The following is a 22815-nucleotide window of genomic DNA, read 5'->3' as shown; positions in this document are numbered from 1 at the left end:
CTCATTTTATTTTGTCTTTTTACCTTTTGCAGGGAGACCCTGGGATTCAAGGATACCCTGGCAGAAAGGTAAGGGGGCAGTTCCAGTACTGCTAAATGAATTAAGTTGCACTGATACCTTGTGGGATGACAGCTGCAAATCTCTGGGCTCCTCTGGAGCTCCTTGCTGAGCTCCTTTCACTGGACCAAAGGCAGTCATGGGTCCATGGATCCCCTAATGTTCACCTATGTAAGGAAAGTTGGGACCAAGAGATGTCTTTAACCCTCTGGCAGCAATAGTACAGATTTCTCCCTACCCATACCCACTTCCAGACTAAGATCTAGTTATTATACTACTAGAAAGGGCCAAATCCTGGCTGTGTATGACTTGAAAGTTTATCCTTTCCCTGGTTAAAAGGCAGAAGCTGGCATTGCCTGCTGGTCTGCAACAGCAGCTAATTAACAGCAGTGTTGAATCAAGTCTGGAGGGTGTAATGGAGAGACAGGGAGACGGGGGAAGCGCGAAGGAAGATCAAAGGGAAAAGAGGGAATGAAGAGATACTGCTAAAGGGATGTCACTGGGAGAAGGGGAAAGCAAATGCTCCCAGCAGGCAGGAATGCCATGTTATCTCTGCACTGCTTTATGGGCGCTCTGTGGGCAAAAAGGCAAGATCCGAGAGTTTTTTAATTAGTGCTATACAAACCAAGAAGGTTTTGTTATGTTAGGAAGTGGAAATTATAGTCCCTGTGGACCACAGCCCACTCCTGCAGACAGACACAATTTATTGCCTCCTCTTGCAGTGAACCGCCCATCGGTTTTTCCATTCAGAGTCCATCCTGTTCTAAGCTCAGTGTGTGGGGGGCAGCGAGGGGGTCCCTGTAGTGACCTCATGGTGAGAGCCTCTCCTTAGAGCTCTTCTCACACAAAACAAGTTGCCTGGCTCATTTACTCACTGAGCAAAGGTTCTCAGGAGAATGAGCCCAAGGTTGCAACCTTCCTCTGGAAATGTGGAAGAAATGGATGAAAGTAGGGAAGAAAATCCTCCCTGGGTGTGTGGATCAGGGAAAGGGACAAGAAGGCAAAGAGCTGAGCAAAAATGTTAGCTCTGATAAAATGCAGGCCTATGGGACCATTTCCTTCAAGTTACACTTTTTGTGTACTGAACATCTTTCTTGATGCAGAATGGTGCTCCTGCCCTGGTGAGACCCAGAGGGGAGTTTGGTGCATAATGGGCACTTCTGTGTAGGACATTCCTCTCATGTCTTTTCTGATCTGGGCATCCCAGTGCTCCTTTTTTTGCTCATCACTGCTGCTCATCACATTGCTCCTTTCTCTGTTTCCTTTCTTCTCTTCCTCAGGGCGAGGCGGGCATGTCAGGCCTGCCTGGTGCGCATGGCCTCCCTGGAGCTACTGGCCCCAAGGTAACTCTTAACCATGGCACCAGCAAGGCTGTCTCCCAGGGGCAGATGAGTGGCACAAAACCTAGCAATGCTAAAGAAATACAGTGAGTTAGGGTCCAGGTGCAGGTTCTCTGTAGCAGAGTGCAAACCATATAAACAGAGACTTACTCCTGTGTAAAAGGTCTGGAGGATTTTTGGCCAGAGCAATTCCCCCCTGTCCTGAACCAGGACAAGGATTAGCCCCGCACAGGCCCCTGTTCAAGAATAAATCTGACCCAGCTTTTAGATGGTTTCATGTTAAGGCTGGGTCTGCTCCATGAAACAGCTTGATGGTTGATTAGTCTACACCCAAAATATGTAGGAAGCATTAACATGGACTACCTCCAGCATCCACTCCAGCAAGGTGCACTGCCTTGCAGTTCCCAGGGAGGGATGTGTTACAGCCAATGTTCAGACTGGTGTTGTGGTCTCTCTAGAGACCTGTGTTTGCCTTTATTACATACTCCCTTCTTTGGCAACTTTCTCCTTAGCCCTCGCTGTGAAGATTGTTCTGCTTGCTCAATTTCTCCTCACATTCACTGTCCCTCTGTGTATTTTCTCTCTGTTCTTTGCTGGGCAGGGTGAAAAAGGGGACACTGGCATAAAGGTAGGTATGAGGAATGTGGTTTTCTACTGTGATAGATATCTGGGAGATGCTGCTCCTTGGGCTGATGGGTTGTAAGAGGAAGTTGGGTCTGAGCAGCTCTGTGGGATATTTAATGGAGTACACATCTGTGCTGTGATTAACCGCAAGCAGACTCTCCAAGCTCAGGCAATAAAAGCACCCTTTATCCTTTTGGTGGAATTTGATTCTTACCAAAGGCATTTCTCTGACTATGAAGCTTGCAAATGATTTGTTACATCTCTTCATTTGATGGGATGGGTTGGGGTTTCTTCATAAAATCTGGTTAGCTGACGCATCAAATCTGCTCAGTCTCTGCAACTCAGGCTGAGCTTTGGCATCAGGCTCTTCTGTTTGTTTCTGGACACTTCTTACAGGTTTATATGCTCTGTGCCCAGATGTTAACTGACTAAAGTTTATTGTACCCATATATTTCAAGTATATAACTTAATGTAGGTTGTGCTTAAAACATTACAACACTGATAAGTGTTCATTGAGTCAGAGCATACTCCGTCATGCCATACATTTTAAACATCATGAGAGAGAGCTGGTTCTGTAATATTTTGAAAAGCATTAGCAGTGACACATACATTTAAAGTATTTCGTATGTGTCACGCATCTCATTTATTGTGCAGCGTATACACTTTCTATATTTTTTCCATCTGGGTGGATTACTATTTAAAGGCAGAAAAGGCACCTCCAGAACTTAACGTGAATGTGTTACATAGAATTCATAGAAAAATCTTTTGGGAACACAGCAGTAATTGCCTTCCAATAAGAAGGCAATTCATCTTCAGAAATAATACAGTGCATGTAAAGTCCAAAGGTTCCCCTGTATCCATCTTCACATCAGTGTAATTCCATAGAGCACAAAGCTCCTGGTCTGTGCTGGTGTAAATGAGAGAAGAATTGCACCCAAAACTAGTGTGTTTTGGGAGCTACAAATTTTCTGCTGTCTCGACGGCCAGATGCTTTCCTGCTAAGCTGAACTGCAGGACTGAAGTTGGAGTGTGGCTTAGATGGGAGACGTGTCTGGAAGGAAGCACTGCCTTCCACCCCTACTTAATGCTCCCACGTTTCACAGTCAGCAGGCACCTGCTCTGCCTGCACCCACATACAGGGACTAATGAGCCTCTGATTTATCTTCTGGAACACTAACAGAAATTTCCTAGTCCCAGATGAGGTGAAAACAAACCGTATGCAATATATACTGAATCTGGGAAGGCCTCCTAAACCTTCTCATCAACTCCAATTGAGTTTTTGGCATCGGCGTGTTTTGGGAGATCCTAGGGTCTCCTTGTGGACTCCTCGTCCTATTTTCTCAGTGGCTCTGGGAAGGGAACAGGGGCAGAGATGGGGAAAGGAATTGGCACCTGTTATAGCAAGGCAGCCTGGTCCAAGCACAGGGAGAGGCAATCCTTTCCTCCCGCTGTTTCTACACTCTGCAGCAATTCTGCATGCTCTTTGTATTTGGGCTCTGGCAAAAGGAAAGTCTCCAAGGCTTCAGTGATATCTCAGGGTCACGCGCACTTGAGAGGCTTCTCTGTGCTGTTAGGGAGCAATGACTCAGTGAGACCCTGGGGACATGCTCTAGCTACTTTGGCCCTTACTCATCTTGTTTCATAAGAGTGGAGACAAAACCTGCTGTGCTTTCTGTGCTAATAAATAGGAGCTCCATAGGGTCACCTCCCAGTCCCAAACCAGCCTATTCTTCCACACTCAGACTTTCATTTGTTACTGTCAATATCACTTTTCTCTCTTTCCCTTCTTCTTTGCTCTGAGGGATTGAAATACAAGTGCAGAGATACCCCTAAATCAGCAGCCAGACATCAGCCAGTAGCAGCTCCTGAACATCCACATGGTGCACAAATTTGTTGCCTTTGGAAATTTCTTCTTTCCTGTCTGCCTCCCTTCCAGGAAGGTCATTTGGGACCCTGGGAAGCTTTTAATGTTTCCACCTTTGGATTCAATTACATGGACCAGAGTCTTTTTTCTTTTTGTTTGGGGAGCCAGTTCAAATACTATAGGTGATTCATAGTTTATCTCTAGGGATCTATTTTGCGTAGCTTATCACTGCTTTTTCTGGTAGCAGAGAACATTACAGGCCCTGCCCTGTTGAAGAAGCTCTCAGGTTGCATTCAAACCTCTTGTTCCTAACCTTGAGGTAGACAGTAATGTTGCATGAAGGACATTACACGAGGTGTAAGTATGATCAGCTGGGTCATTTGAATAAGCATCTGATTTGCTGTCCCCAGGTTAACCATCAATTTTGGCCTAGCTGGTGTATATTTTTCTCTTTTTCGTGATGGTCCTTAGGATGAGGCATTTTCCCATGCTCTGAGAAAAGAGCAACAATAATCTGTGGATGTGAGCTGGGTGTTTTGCTTCTGGCTTCTGCCCTCGGTGATGCTTCTCAGTTTCTGGCTTGCCTGCCTTGCTCTGGTGCTGGCTGCGGCACCCTGTGCAGCCCTTCCCTGGCCCAAAGGACACAGCAGGACCAGAGAGGGCTCGGCATGCTGAGACCTTACTGTACAAAGATTTCCAAATAATTAGGGGCTTAGAGATGTTCTGGAGAGTTGCTTTTCCTGCTTGTCCTCTGGCTTTGGCCCCGAGTTTTCTTACTGCTCTTTAATGATGCAGTACCATGCTTGTTTCTGCTCTCTAATTAGCTCTAGCGCCTGTGTGATCCTGCAGGTGTTAATGAGGGCTGTGTGAATGTGTGGGGGCCATAGTTAGGAAATGTCAAGGCAGTGTGGTTGCTCTGTAACTTGCTCCCTGTAAGAGGTTATCTTGCTCTCACTGAGTTGGCTTTGCTTTTGCAGGGCTAAATAATTAAAGAGCTCTTCAAGCAGGTAGCATCTTTCAGGAAACTCTCTGGGATGGGGGATTACTTCCCCCAGGGGCTGCTCTATGGGGCTAGATCCTGCAGTGTGGGTGCTGCCCAGCAGACAGCATTGGTCTTGTCTCATTTAAGAAGAAAAACAGCACACAGCTGGGAAAGAGGGGCACAGGGTGATCTTCACTTCTCTAGTACAAAGCATTCATAATTACTGGTTTATTTTTCTTATACTTTTCTTAAAATATACTGCATAGGGTGAGAGGTACTCAAACTTACAAGAAAGGACTGAACACTCAGAAGAGTCAAAAGGCCACGGTGCCCCTGAAGTTTATAGGCAGAAGGTGTACTTGGCCCTCCTCACAGGGCCCTGGGAGGACTCATGCTGTATCTGTTGCTCTTTTTCTGTTTCTTGCTCTGCTTCCAGGGAGAGAGAGGCATGCCAGGGCTGCCAGGAAGACATGGCATGAAGGTACTTTGTGAACAGTGGAGTGATGCTTGTCTGCCTGATCTCAGCCTTACCACTCAGCTGTCCCTGATGCACAAGCATCACCTGGATTGGTGTGTGTGTCTACTGGTCGATGACTGTCCTCAGCTGAGTTCTTTCTGCTTCTAAATTGCAAAGTATAGGCCTAATTCATGACGGTGACCACAGGGAGAGAAGTGTTTTAAAAAGAAAATGGCATACCCCGTCTGATGCTGTCTTGCAACGTCAGGAACTTAATGCTCAATGCTAGTGAGAGGACCCAGTTACCAACGTTCTAGGAAATTGGCATTTCATAAAATGGGGGTCCCAATGTGTTAGCCTGCTGCAGTCAGCAGGGTTATGCAAGTGTGAACCTGGGTTGATGCAGCGATGCACCAGGGCCAGTGTGTGTGAGCGAGCCTGCATGTGTGCATGGCAGCTTTAGAGTAAGTACTAGAAAATAATGTCTGCATCCACTGCCATTTAAAGGCCAAAGTGAGGAAAAGGCATCCCAAACATACCATGAAAGCCTAACCCAAGCCACTTTCTGCACATAATCCCTTTCATGACTCTAGCCCATATTCACTAAAACCTACTGACCCCTGAGAAATTCTGGAATGCTTTTTTCCCCTTTTACTGCATAGAATCCCTGATCTCCATCTTCTATCCTTGTGTTTTTTAGCTTTGTCCCTGATTTGTTTCAGAAAGCTGAGAGGTATGATCCCGCTGCTCTCTGGCTCCCCACTCCTCCTTGTTTGAACTTTTCCAAGCTCTCTTCACCTTGAACTTGGCTCCCACTCCTCCTCTCTGCCTCATGTGCTACATCCCAACCCCTATTACATCCCACCTTCTAACACTACTTCACCTCCTCCCCCTCCTACTTCCCCTCCTTAGACCCTGTTATCCCTCATATTTGCTTTTGTAACTAGACCTAGGGCCCTAACTCGTACTAACACAGAGATTCCAGAGCAAAGGGTTGATGCCAGACTTGCATTTTTTTCCTACTGCTGAGGAGAAGGTGCTCGTGCTTGGGAGTCTTTTTATCCCCTAGGGTGGCTGGCTTCACAGCTCTCCTGAAGCCGCCTTACTGCAGTGTTAGTCCCCTGAGATGAGAACAGAATATGGGCAAATGAGACCAAGGCTCTGGTGTTAAAAACTGGTGTTCCTCGGAGCGCTTGAGATGATGTATCTGGGATCAAACTGAACGGAGTGTTTGGTCCTCAATCTGACTTTGCTTTCCTTGCTTACTTGATTTGATGCTGCTTGTTGGCCTTGGCTTCGCCAGCAGGGCTGACGCTCAGGGTGGAAATCTGGTTTTCCTAACTGGGTTGTGCCCACGTTATCTGTCTTTGGGTGAGCTTTTTGGAAAGCAGAGCCACTGTTATAGGTGAACGACCCATACAGGGAAGGAGGATGTGTGCTGTGTGGTGTTACAGCATTACTTCTGAGTTTTGGAAAGGAAAAGTTGTGGATTTTCCCTTCATAGTTCCACCTGGCTGATAGTGTTCTGTTTCTTTAAAAAAAAAAAAAATATATATATATATATATATATACACACACAAAATAATTAATTCAGTTTCAAACAAAGTGTTCCTGTCTTCTCTTTCTGTCAGGGTGCTCCTGGAATTGCCACGGCAGGGATGAAGGTCAGTTCTGCTCTACGCTTCAGTGTTTCAAGAAGGGTGCGTTTAAGAGCCAGTGAGCTATGAGAGCGAAGGAAAATGGTCAAACAGCTCCCACTGAAGGGGAATGGCAGAACTGCTGCAGCTTCTGGCAGAGAAGCTTCATCTGTCCTCAGCTTCATCTGCTGCTCCACAGCGCTCTGAGCAGAGACAGGTGGCACTCCACAGCAGTATCAGGATGGCAGCTGAGCAAAAAGTGAGCTAGGTGCCAATGTAAGTCATCTTGGTGGGGCTGAGGTGTGCTGTCCTGACTGACTCCAGCTGCTGAGGAAAAGGCAGAGATAAAGAGGTTATCCCAGAACTGGTGGGGACCCTTTTCTCCCTGATGCCACACTGTTCCCATATTGACACGTCCCTCCATCCTTGCCATATCCTCAGCTTTGCTGTGCTCCTTTGCAGAGATAGGAGTAAGTAAATTCCTTAGTGGCAGCAGGTGAGTGCCAGCAGATGACTCTTGACTTACTATGGGTAAGTCTTTTCTTGAAGCACAGCAAGGTGGTTACTCCATCTTGCTGTTTATTTTCAGCAGTCCAGGAGCTGGCTAATAAAGATGAAACAAGCTTTAGGCAGAAGTACTAATAGGCTTTTAAAGCATCCTCACACCGCAAGACCTCCACAGATGAATGCTCCTTTCTGCACCCTGTTAGCTCTAAGGTGCTCACTTTCTATTTTCTCACTTTATTTTCTTGTCTCTTTCTTACTAGGGTGAGCCTGGGACTCCAGGAGAAAAGGTACTTGGAAAGCATTGCTCTGAGGCTGTTCTTCTGTTTTGTTTGTGATCTTTTTTTTTTTTTTGTGATTTTTTTTTTCTCCCCACTTCCCCCAGAGAAGCTGAGGAACAGCTCTGTGTTCCCCAAGGCACAAATCCAGGTCTTAGTGACACCTGCCAGCATAAGCAATGGCAATAGAAAATGGCAAGAGTGTACAGTGAGAGCCCATCCTGCAAACAAATCCACTCCCTCCAGCTGGAGTCTGTTGATGGGGTTTCCTTCCAGCTGCCTTCTTCCCCTTCTCCCTACCCCACAAAATGCCCACAGCACACTTTGCTCAGCCAGCTTGCTTTCTCTGCCTCCCAGCACGTCTGTGCCCACCAGAGGTACTGCCACAGTTCATCAGGGACTGTGGGACGTTGCTCTTCTGTCACATGCTGAGGGCTGCCCTGTCCTGCTTCTGGTCATGCACAGTTTCAGCATAGCGTGACCTGGTGTGAGATCCTGTGGTGGGCACAGTACAAAAATACCCTGTCACTCTCCATCACTAAGCAGCCAGTTTGGTTTCTGAACAGCTGGCCTGTCTTGTTTGAGGCTCACTGGGTTGTGTTACAGCATGCGGCAGCCATGTAACAGACGCTCTCTGTCTCTTTTCTTCCCCATGAAGGGAGAGCCTGGAGTCCCAGGGAGGATGGGCCCCCCAGGTTTGCCAGGGAAAAGGGGGCAGCGGGTAGGATATTGTGTGTTTGGGCTTGGTGTGCTGTGTTCCCCAGGAGTGGGAGCTGGCAGCAGCCTGCTTTGCGTTGCATCGTTGTGCTTGCAGGGATCATGTGTCTTTTTCTGGCTCTTGCCCTGTTGAAGTGTGTTTGTGTGTTCTTGCTTGTAGGAGGTGGGGGGCAGGCAGCAGGCAGCGTAGCATGAAGTACCTGGGACACAGTCTTTTCCTGGGAATAATTGAAGGAAGTTCTGTGTAGCCCCTACTGGCGTGATCCTTGAATGAGAAGTGTGGTACCAAAAGCAGAGAAAGGCAGAATGTGGCTGTGGGGAGAGAGTTGGGTGGGGGCCTTTCAGACCAGATCACCTTAAAGGAATGGGCCACTGCACTCCAGAATTGCCTAGAACAAACAAACAAACAGAAAAAGATTAGTGCTTTTTAATTATTTTCCATGGAAAGTGCATGTCTGTTCTTGGAGCACTGTTGCAAGCCCTCCACATGCCAGATGTGTGCTCCTGAGCTCTGATGAGACTGGTGTGCAGCACCTGTCTGTGCAGGCAGCAGCATGGCAACAAGAGAACCTCTGTGCTGGTCTTGTTGGTCTGCTGTGCTGCTTTTGTGGAGAGCAGCAGAGAAGAGAGGTTTTGAATTGTTCTTTGTAATCTGCATGAGTCAATTTTGGAGACCTTGTGAGGATTGCAGGTAAGAAAACCTTTTTCTGATTATTCATTTGAAACCTCTCTTCCTGGCAATGAAGAAAGCTCTGTTAGACTGTCCTTACGAAATACTGAGTCCCATGCAGCAACCTGTAGCTGAGAACCATGGGTTTAGGAGTTGGATGGAATGGGCAGAACAAAACTTATTTTCAGGAGTAATTCAAAGGGTGATCTGAATGCCATGGTGAACTAAGCAAAGTCACTTCACCTAGTGAGTGCTAGTGCTGGATACCCTCTTTGCTCATTGCCTGCAGTGCCCTGCACAGCTCACCTGCAGACCATGCTCACCAGACATTGCATCAACGGGTCTCAAACCATCACCTCTTCTTGCCTTTTTTGCCACTCTTTTCATTGCTTTTCACCACCACTGCGTGTCACAGAGCTTGGCTGATAGCTGAGATGCTGCACTGCTTTCATTTAAAGAGCATGATGAAATTGGGGTTTGGAGCCAGGAGCAGGATTCGTTCCATTGGGATAAGTGTAGCAGATTTTGCCAAAGCAGTATTGGCCACTGAAACTGGAAGGTCTGAGCAGTGAGTATTGGGAAGTGGACAGTTTGTGTAGGAAGAGCTGAACTCTGTTGGGGCATGGAAAAAGTCCTTCATTCTGGGCAGCAGCTTCTCTAGGTGTGTGGAATGGGGAGAACCCATGCTGAAGGGCTGACAGGAGAAAGGGCTTAACAGATGAGCAACAAGAAAAAGAAAATGGGGATTCATTTTCATTTGGAAAGATATGGCAGTGATTTGTGGAGACATGCAGAAACACTGGAGAAAGCAGTCTCCTGCTTGAGCAGGTACTGCTGGCAGATGCCTCGGTTTGCCTAAAATAATGTCCCTAAAAGGAAAGAACAAAGATTTGAAAGCAGGAACAGCTTGTGTTGTCAGGGACAACAAAAAATATGTATACAAATATACTAACAGTAAGAGGAGGGCCAAGGAGAATCTCCATCCTTTACTAGATGTGGTGGGGAACTTCACTTCTGAGGATAAGGTTGCCCAGGGAAGTGGAGAGGTTGCCATCCCTGGAAGCATTTAAGGAAAGGGCAGAGGTAATACTTAGAGGCATTGTTTAGTGGACAGTATTGGTGATAGGTGGACAGTTGGACTGGATGATCGTAGAGGTCTTTTCCAACCTTAATGATTAATGATTTTATGAACTTATCCTTTGGCTGCTCGTCCAGGACGACCTGCCAAATCAGCTCCCGACTGTGTCTGTTTCTTCCACAGGGTGAGAAGGGCCGAGCTGGTGATCCTGGGCTCCCTGGCCCAAAGGTTTGTATTTTCCATGAGTTGGAGACCACTCTTTGTCTCCTTTCCTTCTTCCCTGTGCCAGCTGTGTGCAGCCCTTTCTCTATGGTAAACATTTTTGATTTGTAGGGGCTGAGAAGTAAGATAGCAATCACACCTTCAGTCAGACTTTCACCAGGAACTTGCCCTTTGGAAAAGGGGACAACACACTTAATGACAGTGACCATGTCAGGAAAGGATGAGAGTTTAATGACAATGCCATGTGAACACTGCTTTCCTCTTACTGCTAGAGCCCCCAGGCAGAGCTGTACTGGCCCAGCCCTTGGCCCCTGGTTGAGGCAGGGATGTTCCTGGGCTATCCAAAGCCCAGCTGATGGAAGGACAGGGGCTAAGCTTGTTCTGGGCCCTGTCTCTCTGAATCAGCAGCTTGGCAAGTGAAATTAGAGAGATGGAATGGATTTGTTTTTCCTTGCATGCAGGGAGAGAAGGGAAATGGTGAGAATGCCTTGGTGGGAAGCAAAGGGGAACCTGGCCCTCCTGGTCTGCCTGGGCCCCCTGGACCAAAGGTGAGCAGTTTACCCTTGAGTGAGTTTGTTCTCATGGCGGGGGGTGGTGGAGAAAGGTATTGGGGTGTGAAGTCATGGGTGGAGATTGGGGTTAACTGAGGAGGTGTGACACACCGGAGTGCAGTTCTTCCTACTGGGAAAGCAAAGCCAGCAGTAGAGTTGCACCCTGCCCATGCAATTCAGTCCAATCCATTTATTTTTCTCTCAGGGAGAAGCTGGTGACGTTGGTGCTGCAGGATCACGGGGGGAAAAGGTACAGAGGGCTTGTGGGCAGTCCAGCTCTGGGTTTGGTAATACAAAAAATACTCCTATATGTTGAAAACTTAACAGAAATGAAGCAATTTAAAACTGAGCTGTCTAGGGTGAAGGTGAAAAGCAGAAGGTTAAGCACAGGTTTGGCCACCACTTGAATTGGTTGAACCTATGTTAATGGAACAGGCTGACCTGATCCCTCAGAACCAGCTCTTCCAGCAGCAGCTGCTGGTGAAGCACACTGAATCTCTGGTATGCCAGAGAGTATATCAGAGTGGTCTGGGGAACAGGTATACCTCCAGCTATTTTGGAAGAATACTTTCTCAGAAAAAAGCTACTTTGTGGTGTTGCTGAAGTATTGCAGGTTATGTGCAAGGTTTTCTATTCCAACTTAGTTGGAAATCGTTTTAGAGGACTTGTAGAGTCCAATGGTTGCTGGAGTTCAAGCAACTGTAGTGATGGACGTTGCTAACAGCATCTTCTTGTTACAGGGAGAACGTGGTACACCAGGAGAGCAGGGACCCATGGGGCCTAGGGTAGGTGTCCCTTCACTAATGCTTTCGTATAGTTTTGGCCCTTCAAAGAGGTCTAAGTGGGACCACACTGATGGTCTAGCTTGGGCTTTTGCCTTCTTGATGTTTTCACCATTGCTTAAAGGGCTTACAAGCTGGGCAGTGATTAAGTTTGCGGGCTCTTTCTCCATACCTTCATCAGCAGATATTTCTCCTTCAGGGGAGAAGACTTCTTAAGCTCATCAGGGTGAATGCTCTGCTCATTTGTAGAGGAGGCAGTCTGGGCACCCAGTCTGAATTCAGGCCCTTGGCATATCAGCAAATGGCAGTGCAAATCTGTCAGTGGACACAGTTCCTGGATTCTGGCCTCAGCTTCACCATGTACCAGACTTGTAAATTCTGACAGTTATGGCATGGTAACCTGCAGGTCATCTGGCTACAGCTCTACAGTGTTCCCTCTATAAAATACGCTTTTAAGAGCTTTGTTCAAGAAATGAAAAACTAGAACCTTGTGAAACAGATCCCTCTCTGAGGGATTTTTTTAGGGTGACTCCCATAGATCCTATGCTACATCATGGGGAAGGTGATCCCAAAGCTCTGAGTGAAGGTCGGATATTTTGCAGGGTCCCAAAGGAGAGCCTGGAAAGGATGAAATGATGGACTACGATGGTAACATCAGTGAAGCTCTCCAGGTGAGCACTGACCTGCTATCCGTAGGTGACTGTTTGGTTTCCCAGGGGATGCAGAAAACCCAGTGCAGTGTAAATCTTCCTCAGCACTAACAGCAAAGAAAAATATTTGGTTGTTCTACAGCACCGTTAGTCCCACAGTTCCCTGCATACTGTTCTGATAAATATCTGTGTATCTTATTTAAGTGAGAAATTAAGTCTGGCAGACAGTAAGGCCATGGGCATCCCCTGAAGAATGGGACAGGGATTGAAGCCTTAGGATAGACTGGTGAATAAAAGCACTGTAAAGGCTCCTCAGAGGTGTGTGCTTTGAGCAGTTGTGCCCAACTTTGGGTTAGTCTGGGTTCTCTTTGGGAGAAAAAAATGTGATGATGGTGGGGAGAAATTGCTGCATCGCTCCATGTGACTCAGAGCTGTTTTTTGGCTTCATTTCATAGGGTCCTATGAAACAAGGTCTGGGAAGAAGCTTTGTTTTTAAATGACTGTTACTCTTTTTCTATTTCTTCACTTTCTTTTTCTTCTAGGAAATACGAACCTTGGCCTTGATGGTGAGTTCCTAGCTTCACTGTGTGGCCCTAAGTGATTATCCATGTGTTCATCCTAAGCAGATACCTGCACCATTTTTGCACAGCTGAGGTCTGTTTAGCTGTTGGGGCAGTGTTGACAGCTGAAGGAAGAGCTTATTTTGCCATCTGATCTTGGCACTTGAATTATGATCAAGCCCTTTATTTCTCTACAAGGTAATGTTCCCTGCTCAGAAGGGGCAGGGAAGAGTAAGGGGGCTGACCAAGATAAAGAAGACTCATTGGCAGCCCTTGGCAGACACTTTATAATGAGAGGGGAATACATATTTTCATCATTGATAAGTATAACTTGATACACGTCCCATACAAAAATCATTAAATTAAATCATTTAAAACAGCAGTGACAACAACAACCCCTTTGAAAGGAAAGGCAAAGTAATTACTTGGAGACAAAGAAGAGGGTGAAAGCATCTGTGTATTTTGTTTTTTAGGACAACAGGACACTTGAATGGGGGAGAAAAGGCTGGGCAAAGGAAAATGGGTATAAGCATCTAGGCTGAGCTGCTGCCTAGGTCTCCTTAAAGCAGTAATTGCCAAGATTTATCATCACTCTTGGCTCTGCATAAGCTGCATATGGGATCTGAGAAGTGTAATGATTCTTATGGTCTCTATTAATCTAAAAATATGTGTTTGTAGATGGGAAGGGAAAATCCTTGTTAAGTTTATCTCAGTTCTAAGAGTGAATAGCTGTAGTCATTTTTGTTTTCTTCCATAAGAAAGTAGAGGAATGCATAAGTATCTATAACTCTTTTTGGATTTTGGCTGTAGCTTAGTAGGTCTCTCTATTGCTTTGCTTTCCAAGCAAATGCAATTTTAGGAGTCTCCAGGAAAATTCCCCTTAAACGCAGAAGAGATCTTTGGTTACAAAACACAAAAATGAAAGCCCTGATGATATTCTGAAAATGAGTTTTACTTTTTCTAGGGACCGCCAGGACTTCCAGGTGTGGCTGGGCCTCCAGGGCCACCAGGACAGAAGGTACTGCAGAGCTAGGGGAAGAATTCACACACGTCTCTCCCCAGTGCTCCTCTTCTTCCTAGCAGCACTGTCAGACCCTGTTCTGCCAGGCTCCACTCCTCCTCAGCCGTGGCATCCTGAATTCCTTTTCCCACAATGATAAGGCATTATCTCAGAGATGAGGGGTCCTTCCTACTCACCATCCCCTTCACAAAACATCTTGTGGGAATTGGTGTTGTTTGGAGACTGCTATAGCGCTGGGGCCATGAACTGTCATTCTGGGTAAACAAGGCTTCTTTCAAATGGCCAAAGTAACAATTTTGTGTTTCAGGGTGAAATTGGCTTACCAGGTCCTCCAGGCCATGATGGAGAAAAGGTAAGACAGGCTTCCTCTTTCGATTGTTTCATCCTTCAGTAGCCTTAATTGGAGATAATTTGCACTGATACTTATGCACAGTTGCTTTTCCCCTTGGAGGTGGGAGAGGGAAGTGGTTTGGCTCCATAGAAATAAGCATTAGTGGCTTATCAGAGTATTAACTTCTCTGGAACAGTTGGAATGGCAGGGCAAACCTGCTTCTTTTTTCCCTTTTTTTTCTCTTCCTGTTTGTAATTCTTCCAGTTGTGTTACTATTAGAGAATGAGCAGCAGAGGCTCTGAGCTAGGGAGTCACTCTGCAGGGCTAACATTTCTCTTACCTGTCAGTCTCACTTACTGAGTGAATTTCTTTTAGGGTCCACGAGGCAAGCCAGGAGAAATGGGCCCACCTGGACCTCATGGACTGCCAGGAAAGGATGGACCACCTGGAATAAAGGGAGAGCCAGGCCAGATTGGGGTTGCAGGAGAAAAGGGGCATAAAGGAGAGCCAGGACAAGCAGGCTCACCGGTGAGTACATTGAAGCCCCTCAGCAGCGTTCTGCTCTTGTGGCTCTTCAGGTTTTGGGTAGAGCTGTGGGATAACTCAAAGCCCCTAATCAATTGGGACAGTGTCCGATTTCCTAGCTTGAGCCTGTCACAACTTCTCCACCCTAACAGCAGTCAAGAGGGTTTATGCAGTGAGTTTTTGCCTCTGTGCAGGATTACTAGGATAAAGCTCTTACAGTAACAACAGCTAGCTATTGGAGTGATTTCTAGCATGTACTGCAGCAAACTGCATAACCACAAGCAGAACTTGGAGGCAGGAAAGCAGTCCTTCATTGCGACTCTGGGGAATGGCACATCCACAATGACAGGAGGATGTTTCAGGCATATTACTGTCTGGTTTCAATATCAGCAAAGCCCTGCCTTCTCCTGTGTACCTGAAAGCTCTCTGGGTTTTCCATTGTATTCTTGGAGCTCACAGGGCACAACTCATTTCTGGCAATGGTACCTGTAATACCTGCAAAAAAGTCTTGCAAAAAGCTGCAAATCTTTCTTGATTCATAGGGTCTTGATGGCCCCACTGGAGAGAAAGGAGAACGAGGCGACCAAGGGATGCCAGGACCACCAGGATTGCCAGGTCCCATTGGACTTCCAGGATTGACAGTAAGAGTGAAAAAGACAGGCTGACCTTTCCTGCTCAGTGAATTAAAAACAGTACAGAGCAACACGTGTTTTCCAAAGTGCAGTATATCTCAGGATCCTTAGACCATCCTATCCCTTGGACCTAGGTGCTGCAGCATCAGCAGACATCTGTCAGATCTCCAGCAGCAGGCAGGCAGCCAGTTGAGCGTTAGTTCCCACTGCTCTCTGGCGGTGCTGGGCTCTGGAAGCTGCCTGTAAAGCCTGTACAGCTAAGGCGGCCCATACTTAGTTTGCTGTCAGCATGAGGCTTCTTCTGAGTGGCTTGCTGTGCTCCCTCCCTGGGAGGCTGTAGTGCAGCAGAGATGTCAGGCTGTTACTGGGGAAAGGTGGACAAAGTCCCATGCTCCCCTTACACAGCCCCAGGACACCGCTCCCAGAGACCTCCTGTTTTGTAAAGTTGTCATCTCTGGAAGCAGAGGTGCTGAAGAGACATCAGTGAGCTGTTAGTGAAGCTTTGAGATGCTTTCAGAAATGCCACACTTTTGGCATTCAAAAGTATAGTATAGTCTCACTCCTCCTTTTGGGCACTGTTGCTTCTCAGCATCTGGGTGGTTGACACGTGGCTTCTGAAGGAGTGAGACTCCAGAAGGCAGCTGGCAGTGACAGGCTGTGTTGTTGTGTGCAGGGAGAGAAGGGTCAGCCTGGGGAGCGTGGAGACAAAGGAAATCCAGGAGAATCGGTAGGTCACCTGTCTCATTTCCTTTCTGCAGCAGGGGAGGGATGGCTTTGGCAGCAGACATCCTCTTATGATGCATCCCACAAGCTTTATCTCGTGGGACTGAACTGCCAGAATTGCTGGCCACCTTTAGCTCCTGATGCCCTACTTTTCTTCTACACAAGAACAGTCTAACTCACAAGCAATCAATAATGAATGCCTAAGGAAGAGCACAAGATAGTTGGAAGCACACAGTTACTTTCCTCAACATTTGTGGTGAAGGATTTTTCTAAAAAAAATACCTGCCTGGACCTAGATATTTTCAATATATGTTGGCTTAATGAATTTGCCCCTTTTCTCCTCAAAGCTCGCTGAACTTCCATCATGCCCTGCAGTGAGGAGTCCCTCAGGCTATCAGTATTCATGTTTGTAGAGCTAGCTACCTTCTTTCTTATACTTTGAAACAGCTAGCTGAAGTAACAGTGCAAGACTAGTGGAAGTGTATTTTTTTCTGTAAAAATATCACTGCTTTCCTTTCCTCTAAATCTCTGCAACTACTGCAATAACTCTTTCCAGCATCCTGCTGCTGCTTCTTGGCTACTCTGTCCTGGATTGCTGTCGCTTCTGAACGCAGCCCTCTGGGGGCAGTCCAGGTTTCCAAGCCTGGTGGAGCTCAGCTGCTCCACGTGCCCTGCCTCCCCCCTGAGCAGTTCCCCTTCACATGCTGAAGCCAGCAGCTTGACACTGACTTCTCTCGCATTGTTTTCTAGATGTCTGGCCCCCCCGGACCTCAAGGCCCACCAGGACCTCCAGTAAGTGTTGTGATTCACCTGAGGAGAGAGGCACTGGGAGCTGGGAGTGTGAATGAGATGAAAGTGGCTGGGGAGGATTTGAGGTGCAGAAAACTGCCAGAAACACTGCAGCATTGAAGCAGCAATGCACTCAGTGTCACTTCCAGAATTACCTCCAGGGTAGGTCAGAGCTACGAGGAGCTGGGAAGTTAAAAGGTGAGAGGTTAGATTAGCCTGAGATGAAAGGGAAGACAGTAGTGAGATGGGATGGACAGGATTAAAAGGATCAAGTGCAAAAATGGTCTTAATAGCAAGCCTGGCCCGCTGCCAGGTTGTTCTTGGCGAGAGCCTCCTCGTTGCCAGATGAGAACAGTACGTGAAGTGCCCTTTACACAAATAAAGAGGCCTTTGGGCTAAGCATTTGTGCCCTCAGTGTATCAGGAAATGAAAGCTTTATGTTGCCCAGCGAACTGGCGTGCCTGGGCTTTAAGGCACGCCCTTAAGTGTTGCTCATATCTCATTTCTCATTCCAAACACAGGGTCTTCAGGGCCTTCCAGGACCAAAGGTAAGGCTGTCAAATTTTCAATCCTGAAATTTTCCTAGAGTTATCCAAAGTGCCAGAATTCCTCACAGCAGCAGCTTCCCAGCTTTCAAAGTTGCCGTTCTTCCATATTGGGTAAGAGAACAAAACTGTCTGTATATTATCCTGAAGGGATTGGATTAGTAGCATCCATCCAGAAAAGTGGTCATTTTCTCCTGTTCTCAGCCAGAGAAGTGGGAAGCCTCTGGTCCTTGGAAATTTTTCCATGAGAACATAGCTGAAATCTTTGAAGGGTAAAGGTCTGTACAGCGGGATGGACAACCTGCCATACAATCCAAAGTAACTGAGCTCTATTTTAAAATTAGCCAGGTTCGATATGCTGTACATGCTGCTGTCATGCCATTAAGAACTTCACTTTTTCCAGGGATTTAAAGCTTTCTCATCTCCATCTACATGTGCTTATGCCCAATCTACTGGCTGGCAGGTGCAAAGGAAAGGGAAGGTCTGTTTTCCAAAAGATTTTGACTTTTTTTCAAAGCTTATAGACACTGGTCATTCCCTTCCAATGAACTGTCAGTTTAAAATTCAAAGCCACCCTATCAGATCATTGCCAGATACTTGCATTTACCTGATGCTCCCTGCAAGAGCAGGGAGAACAATACAGCAGGAAGATCTGTTCTCCTTTGACCATCTTTAATTATCTTCTGGACCTGACTGTCCTCTTACTGGCATTGATTAGAACAAGTCACTTTGACTGATGCTGGCTTTCTTCTGATTGAACCAAGAATTGGGCTAAAGCACAGCTCTTTTTTTGCTGCCTCTCGCATTCTCTGCTTCTTTGTTGCTCTTGGAATGAAGGATTGTTTGTTATATAAGTGCTGTCATGGTGGATTTATTTTCTCCATCCTTCCTTTAGGGGGAAGCAGGGATTGATGGAATGAAAGGAGAGAAGGGTGTCCAGGGTGAAAAAGGAGACAGAGGGCCACTGGGATTACCCGTAAGTATCCAGGAAGCAGGCAGTGCTTTACAAGCCAAACTGGTATCAGCCGTAAAAAGATCTCTCGGTAGGAGATGCATGCAGGGATTTGATACGTAAAGTCAGAGAAAGAGATGGCCTATAAATAACAGTGCCATTGCTTCTTAAACTCGCAAAGCCTCCATTTCTGTACACAACCTGTGATCCTTTTAGCGATCTTTTTAGTTCTTCCTGCTTCTGGCAGCTCTGGGAAAAGCAGTAGCTTTCCCATAGGTCACTTGCAACCTCTGTAACTGGCCTTGCATCATCTCCCTGAAGCACAAAGACGTGCAGAAGTGAAAAGGAGACACTTTCCCAACAGTTTGTCTCCTGGGCAGGCTTTGTACGAAAGTGTGGCATTTCTGAAAGCATTCAACCCTTGCTGTCCAATGCTTTCCTATCACTTCTGCAATGGAAATGATGCTTTCCCTGATGCAAGAGAGGCTTCCTGTATTCCTTGCTGTAGATTAATTCAGGATGAAAATAGTGCTAACGCATTGCTTAGCTTACAAGGAAGGATTTTGGCAGAATGGTAAAATTGCACAAGCTTCAAATACAAACCTGAGAATTTTGCAAAGAAAAGCTCACAGATCATATCTACTGAAAGCCTCTACAGCAGGTGTCTGAGACTCATCTGCTGCTGATGAGTTAGCAGTAACTTAGTTCTACTCAGTTGCTCGCATTGTGAATGTGCTCATGTGAATGCACTGATGGTAAAGCACACCCTCTCTCTTCACTAAATGGTACTGACTGGAAACGAGCACTGCAAAGAGTGCATCTCGTGCTTTATGATTTTGTTGTCAGATTTTGTTTGATCACCCAAAGCTGACTTTGGCTGAAATGTGCACATCTTTCTTTGTCAAATGTTTTCCTGTATTTATAGCAGTTACCTTCCTGCCTCTGGTGCATTTCATCTGACTGTAGGCACCTAACGGGGCTCATAAGGTGTGTTTTTGCCATGGGCTGCACAGATGGCATGGGGAGAAATTGATGCTTTCAGAAGGCTCTAATCTGAAGGGCAGTGAAGCCAGGAGAAGTAAAACCTCAGTTCCCATTCTGCTCTGAGAAATGCAGATGGGAGCTTTCTGTGCAAAAACAGTTGTTCTTTAAAGTCTATGCAGTACTAGGACAGGGAAAGGACGTTCTTGCGACCAACTGAGCACAAGACACCCCAAGAGTTACCATGCATTGAACCCCATCAGCCATCAGGGCCCCATGCCTGCTTCCTGTTCTTGGTCTTTTGACCTCTGTAGTCCAACAGCATCAAAGCCCCCTGGCTCACAAGGGTTCCTGAGCTGTGGAGTGGGGAGGACTGTCTCAAAAATGTTCTTGTTGAAATATTCTGTTGGGCCAGTGATAGCAGCTGGCTAACTAAGCCCTGAACAGAACAACTGCTAGGTTTCATGCTGAGAAAATTAAGGGCAACCCAGTTCTGCCACAAAGGAAGTGCAGGTTTCAGCTGTCACGTTGTCCTTGTCTGCAACAGAGCAGCCTTTTCCTCAGAGGTTTTCTTGATGGCACAGAAAGGGGGGAAATTTGCATTCTGAGGGGGATCCAAATATTACAGGCCAATATTATACGTATTCAATGTTTCTGTGTTTTTGTTGGTTTGCTTGTAAGCACCATCATCTGTCCTTGAGATCTTAGCTTTTGTTGATTGCAAGTGTATGTTTGTCTGGAGTCACTGCTTCACTCACCTCTCCCCTCCCCTCTCCACTCCTCTCCCCCCTCACCCTCTTCCCCTTTCCTCTTGCCTTGTTTTTGTTCACCTTTCCCCATCTGTTCAGGGTGCTTCAGGTTTAGACGGCAGGCCTGGACCACCGGTGAGTTCCATTTCTCCATTGCCCTATGTTCCTCTCCCCAGTACTTTGACTTGTCTCGTCTTTTTCACCAGTCTTGTTTACACCAAAAATAACATTATTTTCTCCAAAGCAGGTTTGGAATGGGGGGAAGGGGGGAAGTGTTAAACTTAAGGACGAGAAGTGATAAGTCACAAACTTGTCTCTTGATACTGTGAGTCTGTCTGGATCCCAGCATCATAGCCTACTTGTTCCACTTCATCTCAATAACAAGACAAATTCTGCATGGTTCAGTGACACTCAGTTCTCCTGTCTGCTTTGTTGTGAGGGGTCTCCATCTCTATCCTGTCATTCTCCACAGTCACCTTGCTTGCAGCCTTTTCACAACAGCAGCTGTTGCCACTGTGTGACAACAGTACACACGGTAGAGTTAGGAAGGTGAATGCCTCACTGTGCAACAGTGCGGGACAGATCTGAAGGCTGTGCTTTATCTAGGCTGCAGAATGCGGTCTGGAAGAGTTAAAGCAGACCCTTCAACAGGCAGTGCTCCAAAACAAGTTTCACAGGTGTCTTTCAACTTGCATGACTGGCTGCAAACTCTTTTATTTTTGCCATCTCAGCTGACACTGGGGGGAAGGAAATGATAGAAAGAAAAGAAACTCAATATATTTCTAAATAGCCTTTGTTCTGCTACAGCTTTCAGCCTTGTCTGTGACAAACAGGAGAGAAAAAATCCATTGTGGCAGTAATAGAAATGCTTACTGTAACAACCGCCAAGGCATAGCTTCAAAATTAGGAAAGGACACTCTATCAGATGGTGCTGGTGCAGTTCCTATGCATAGTCTTCAGATGGCATGCAAGAACTTCTTCAAACCCATCACCACCATCACTGAAAGCTGTAGTGGTGGCTAGATGCCTTTAAACACTGGGCTGTTCTTCTCAGCTGTGCTTTTTCCTGACGGAGCAGCAGCATCTCCTGGCTTTAACAAAGCCCCACAGTAAGAATGACCTGGTGTGTTTTCCTCCCTGCAACTACAGGGTACTCCAGGACCAATTGGGGTTTCGGGACCAGCAGGACCAAAAGGAGAAAGGGTGAGTTTGTTTCAAAACTGAGCAATACTTTGTAGCTTCTTTGAAGATATGACAGCTCCTTAAAATGGGGAAGCTTTATCTTTCTAGGAGCTGGATTTTTTTCTCTCTCTGTGTATGAAAGACCCACAGTTGGCATCTTTGACTTCTGTCTTTTTCTTGGGGATTTAGGTGCTTTAAAACACATCTTTTACATTTCCTCTGTAGTATTTTGTTAGTCATTGTTGTGCTGCCTGTTCATACTGAATGGGTGTGTAACAGTTTCTACTCTTCTGTCTCTATTTCAGGGTAGTAAAGGAGATCCTGGAGTTGTAGGACCAATGGGACCAGCAGGACTTCCTGTAAGTACAGGAGTACTAGGGATTTGCCATCTACAAGTTCCTATTTTGTTGTGGTTGATAGCTTAAATTGCTGTTGCAAATAGCATTTGCAACTTCAGCTAGGTTAGGTGTTAAATAACCAAATTTAAGAGCTTAAGTATCCTATTGGAGTGAAAGAAGGAGCTGAGTAGTTTCAGAGAAGTCATTCAGAATGAGGCAGACAAAGCTGAAGGGAACTGTTAACTTACCACAGTCCTCAAACTACCAAAAGAAGCGGCGTGAGACTCCCAGGATTTGTATCTTAATCCAGAATCACAGAATTGTAGGCGTTGAAAGGGACTCTGGAGATCATGAAGTCCAACCCCCTGCTAAAGCAGGTAGGTGTCTGCATTGAGAAGGCAGAGTCTTTTCATCGCAGTGACAAAAATTGCCTTTAGTGAAGTTAATGCTCTGTTCTTTCAGCTCGTCTTGCCTCTGACTTAGAGAAAAAGCAGTGGTGTTTTAGCCTGGATGATCTAATGGAGGTGGGAAGAAAGTTGTCTACAGGAAATGTTAGTTGTAATTGATAAAAGCGGAAGGGACAAACTCTTGGGCACAAATCCTTCTTTTTGAGTGGGCATACAATGTTAAAGTATTTCTATTTTTGTGCTGATGCATTTCAGGGTTTACAAGGTCTGCCAGGTGACAAAGGAATCCGGGTAAGTTACCAAGCAAATTTTGTTCTTTGCACAGCGGTTATTTCCGGGCAATGTACAGATAGCTAGCATGTAATTCTGTCTGCTAGACTTTCACATTAATCACTTTACTACCTGTATTTTAGAAGGTGATACCTGTAGTTTATGTCATCCACTAGGACATCACACTGTATCTCTCTGAAAGATGCAGGATGGGTTTTCTGATGTTTCACTGTTGTCATAACTCTGTTGTCACTGAAGCATAGGGCTTCATGTGTAATAGAGTTAAACCACATGTCACACTTTAGGAAATCCTACTCTCTGTTTTGTGATGTACGTAGAGAACTATGAGAGCTACCATGAGAACTGAGACACAGCTGCTAAATCTTACCAAGTTACT

At 46.2% G+C, this 22815-nt stretch overlaps 1 protein-coding gene across 1 annotated transcript in view; it reads left to right on the top strand.

The window, feature by feature from the left end:
- The window catches only part of COL13A1 (collagen type XIII alpha 1 chain), an 83985-nt gene that overhangs the window by 48223 nt on the left and 12947 nt on the right, over positions 1-22815 (top strand). Inside the window, exons 17-41 of the mRNA XM_052677158.1 lie at positions 33-68; positions 1338-1400; positions 1999-2025; positions 5304-5348; positions 6956-6988; positions 7729-7755; positions 8402-8464; positions 10392-10436; positions 10892-10978; positions 11187-11231; positions 11722-11766; positions 12366-12434; positions 12956-12979; positions 13938-13991; positions 14302-14346; positions 14701-14853; positions 15393-15491; positions 16156-16209; positions 16956-16997; positions 17516-17542; positions 18435-18515; positions 20321-20356; positions 21371-21424; positions 21709-21762; positions 22404-22439. Of these exons, the coding sequence (XP_052533118.1) occupies positions 33-68; positions 1338-1400; positions 1999-2025; positions 5304-5348; positions 6956-6988; positions 7729-7755; positions 8402-8464; positions 10392-10436; positions 10892-10978; positions 11187-11231; positions 11722-11766; positions 12366-12434; positions 12956-12979; positions 13938-13991; positions 14302-14346; positions 14701-14853; positions 15393-15491; positions 16156-16209; positions 16956-16997; positions 17516-17542; positions 18435-18515; positions 20321-20356; positions 21371-21424; positions 21709-21762; positions 22404-22439 (1344 nt within the window). The remainder of the gene's footprint in view (positions 1-32; positions 69-1337; positions 1401-1998; positions 2026-5303; positions 5349-6955; positions 6989-7728; positions 7756-8401; positions 8465-10391; positions 10437-10891; positions 10979-11186; positions 11232-11721; positions 11767-12365; positions 12435-12955; positions 12980-13937; positions 13992-14301; positions 14347-14700; positions 14854-15392; positions 15492-16155; positions 16210-16955; positions 16998-17515; positions 17543-18434; positions 18516-20320; positions 20357-21370; positions 21425-21708; positions 21763-22403; positions 22440-22815) is intronic.

Source organism: Tympanuchus pallidicinctus, unplaced genomic scaffold (assembly GCF_026119805.1).
Source record: "Tympanuchus pallidicinctus isolate F22 unplaced genomic scaffold, pur_lepc_1.0 scaffold16, whole genome shotgun sequence".
Taxonomy (NCBI): Eukaryota; Metazoa; Chordata; class Aves; order Galliformes; family Phasianidae; genus Tympanuchus; species Tympanuchus pallidicinctus.
The sequence above is the reverse complement of the archived record's forward strand: the minus strand, read 5'-3'. Positions and strand labels throughout refer to the sequence as shown.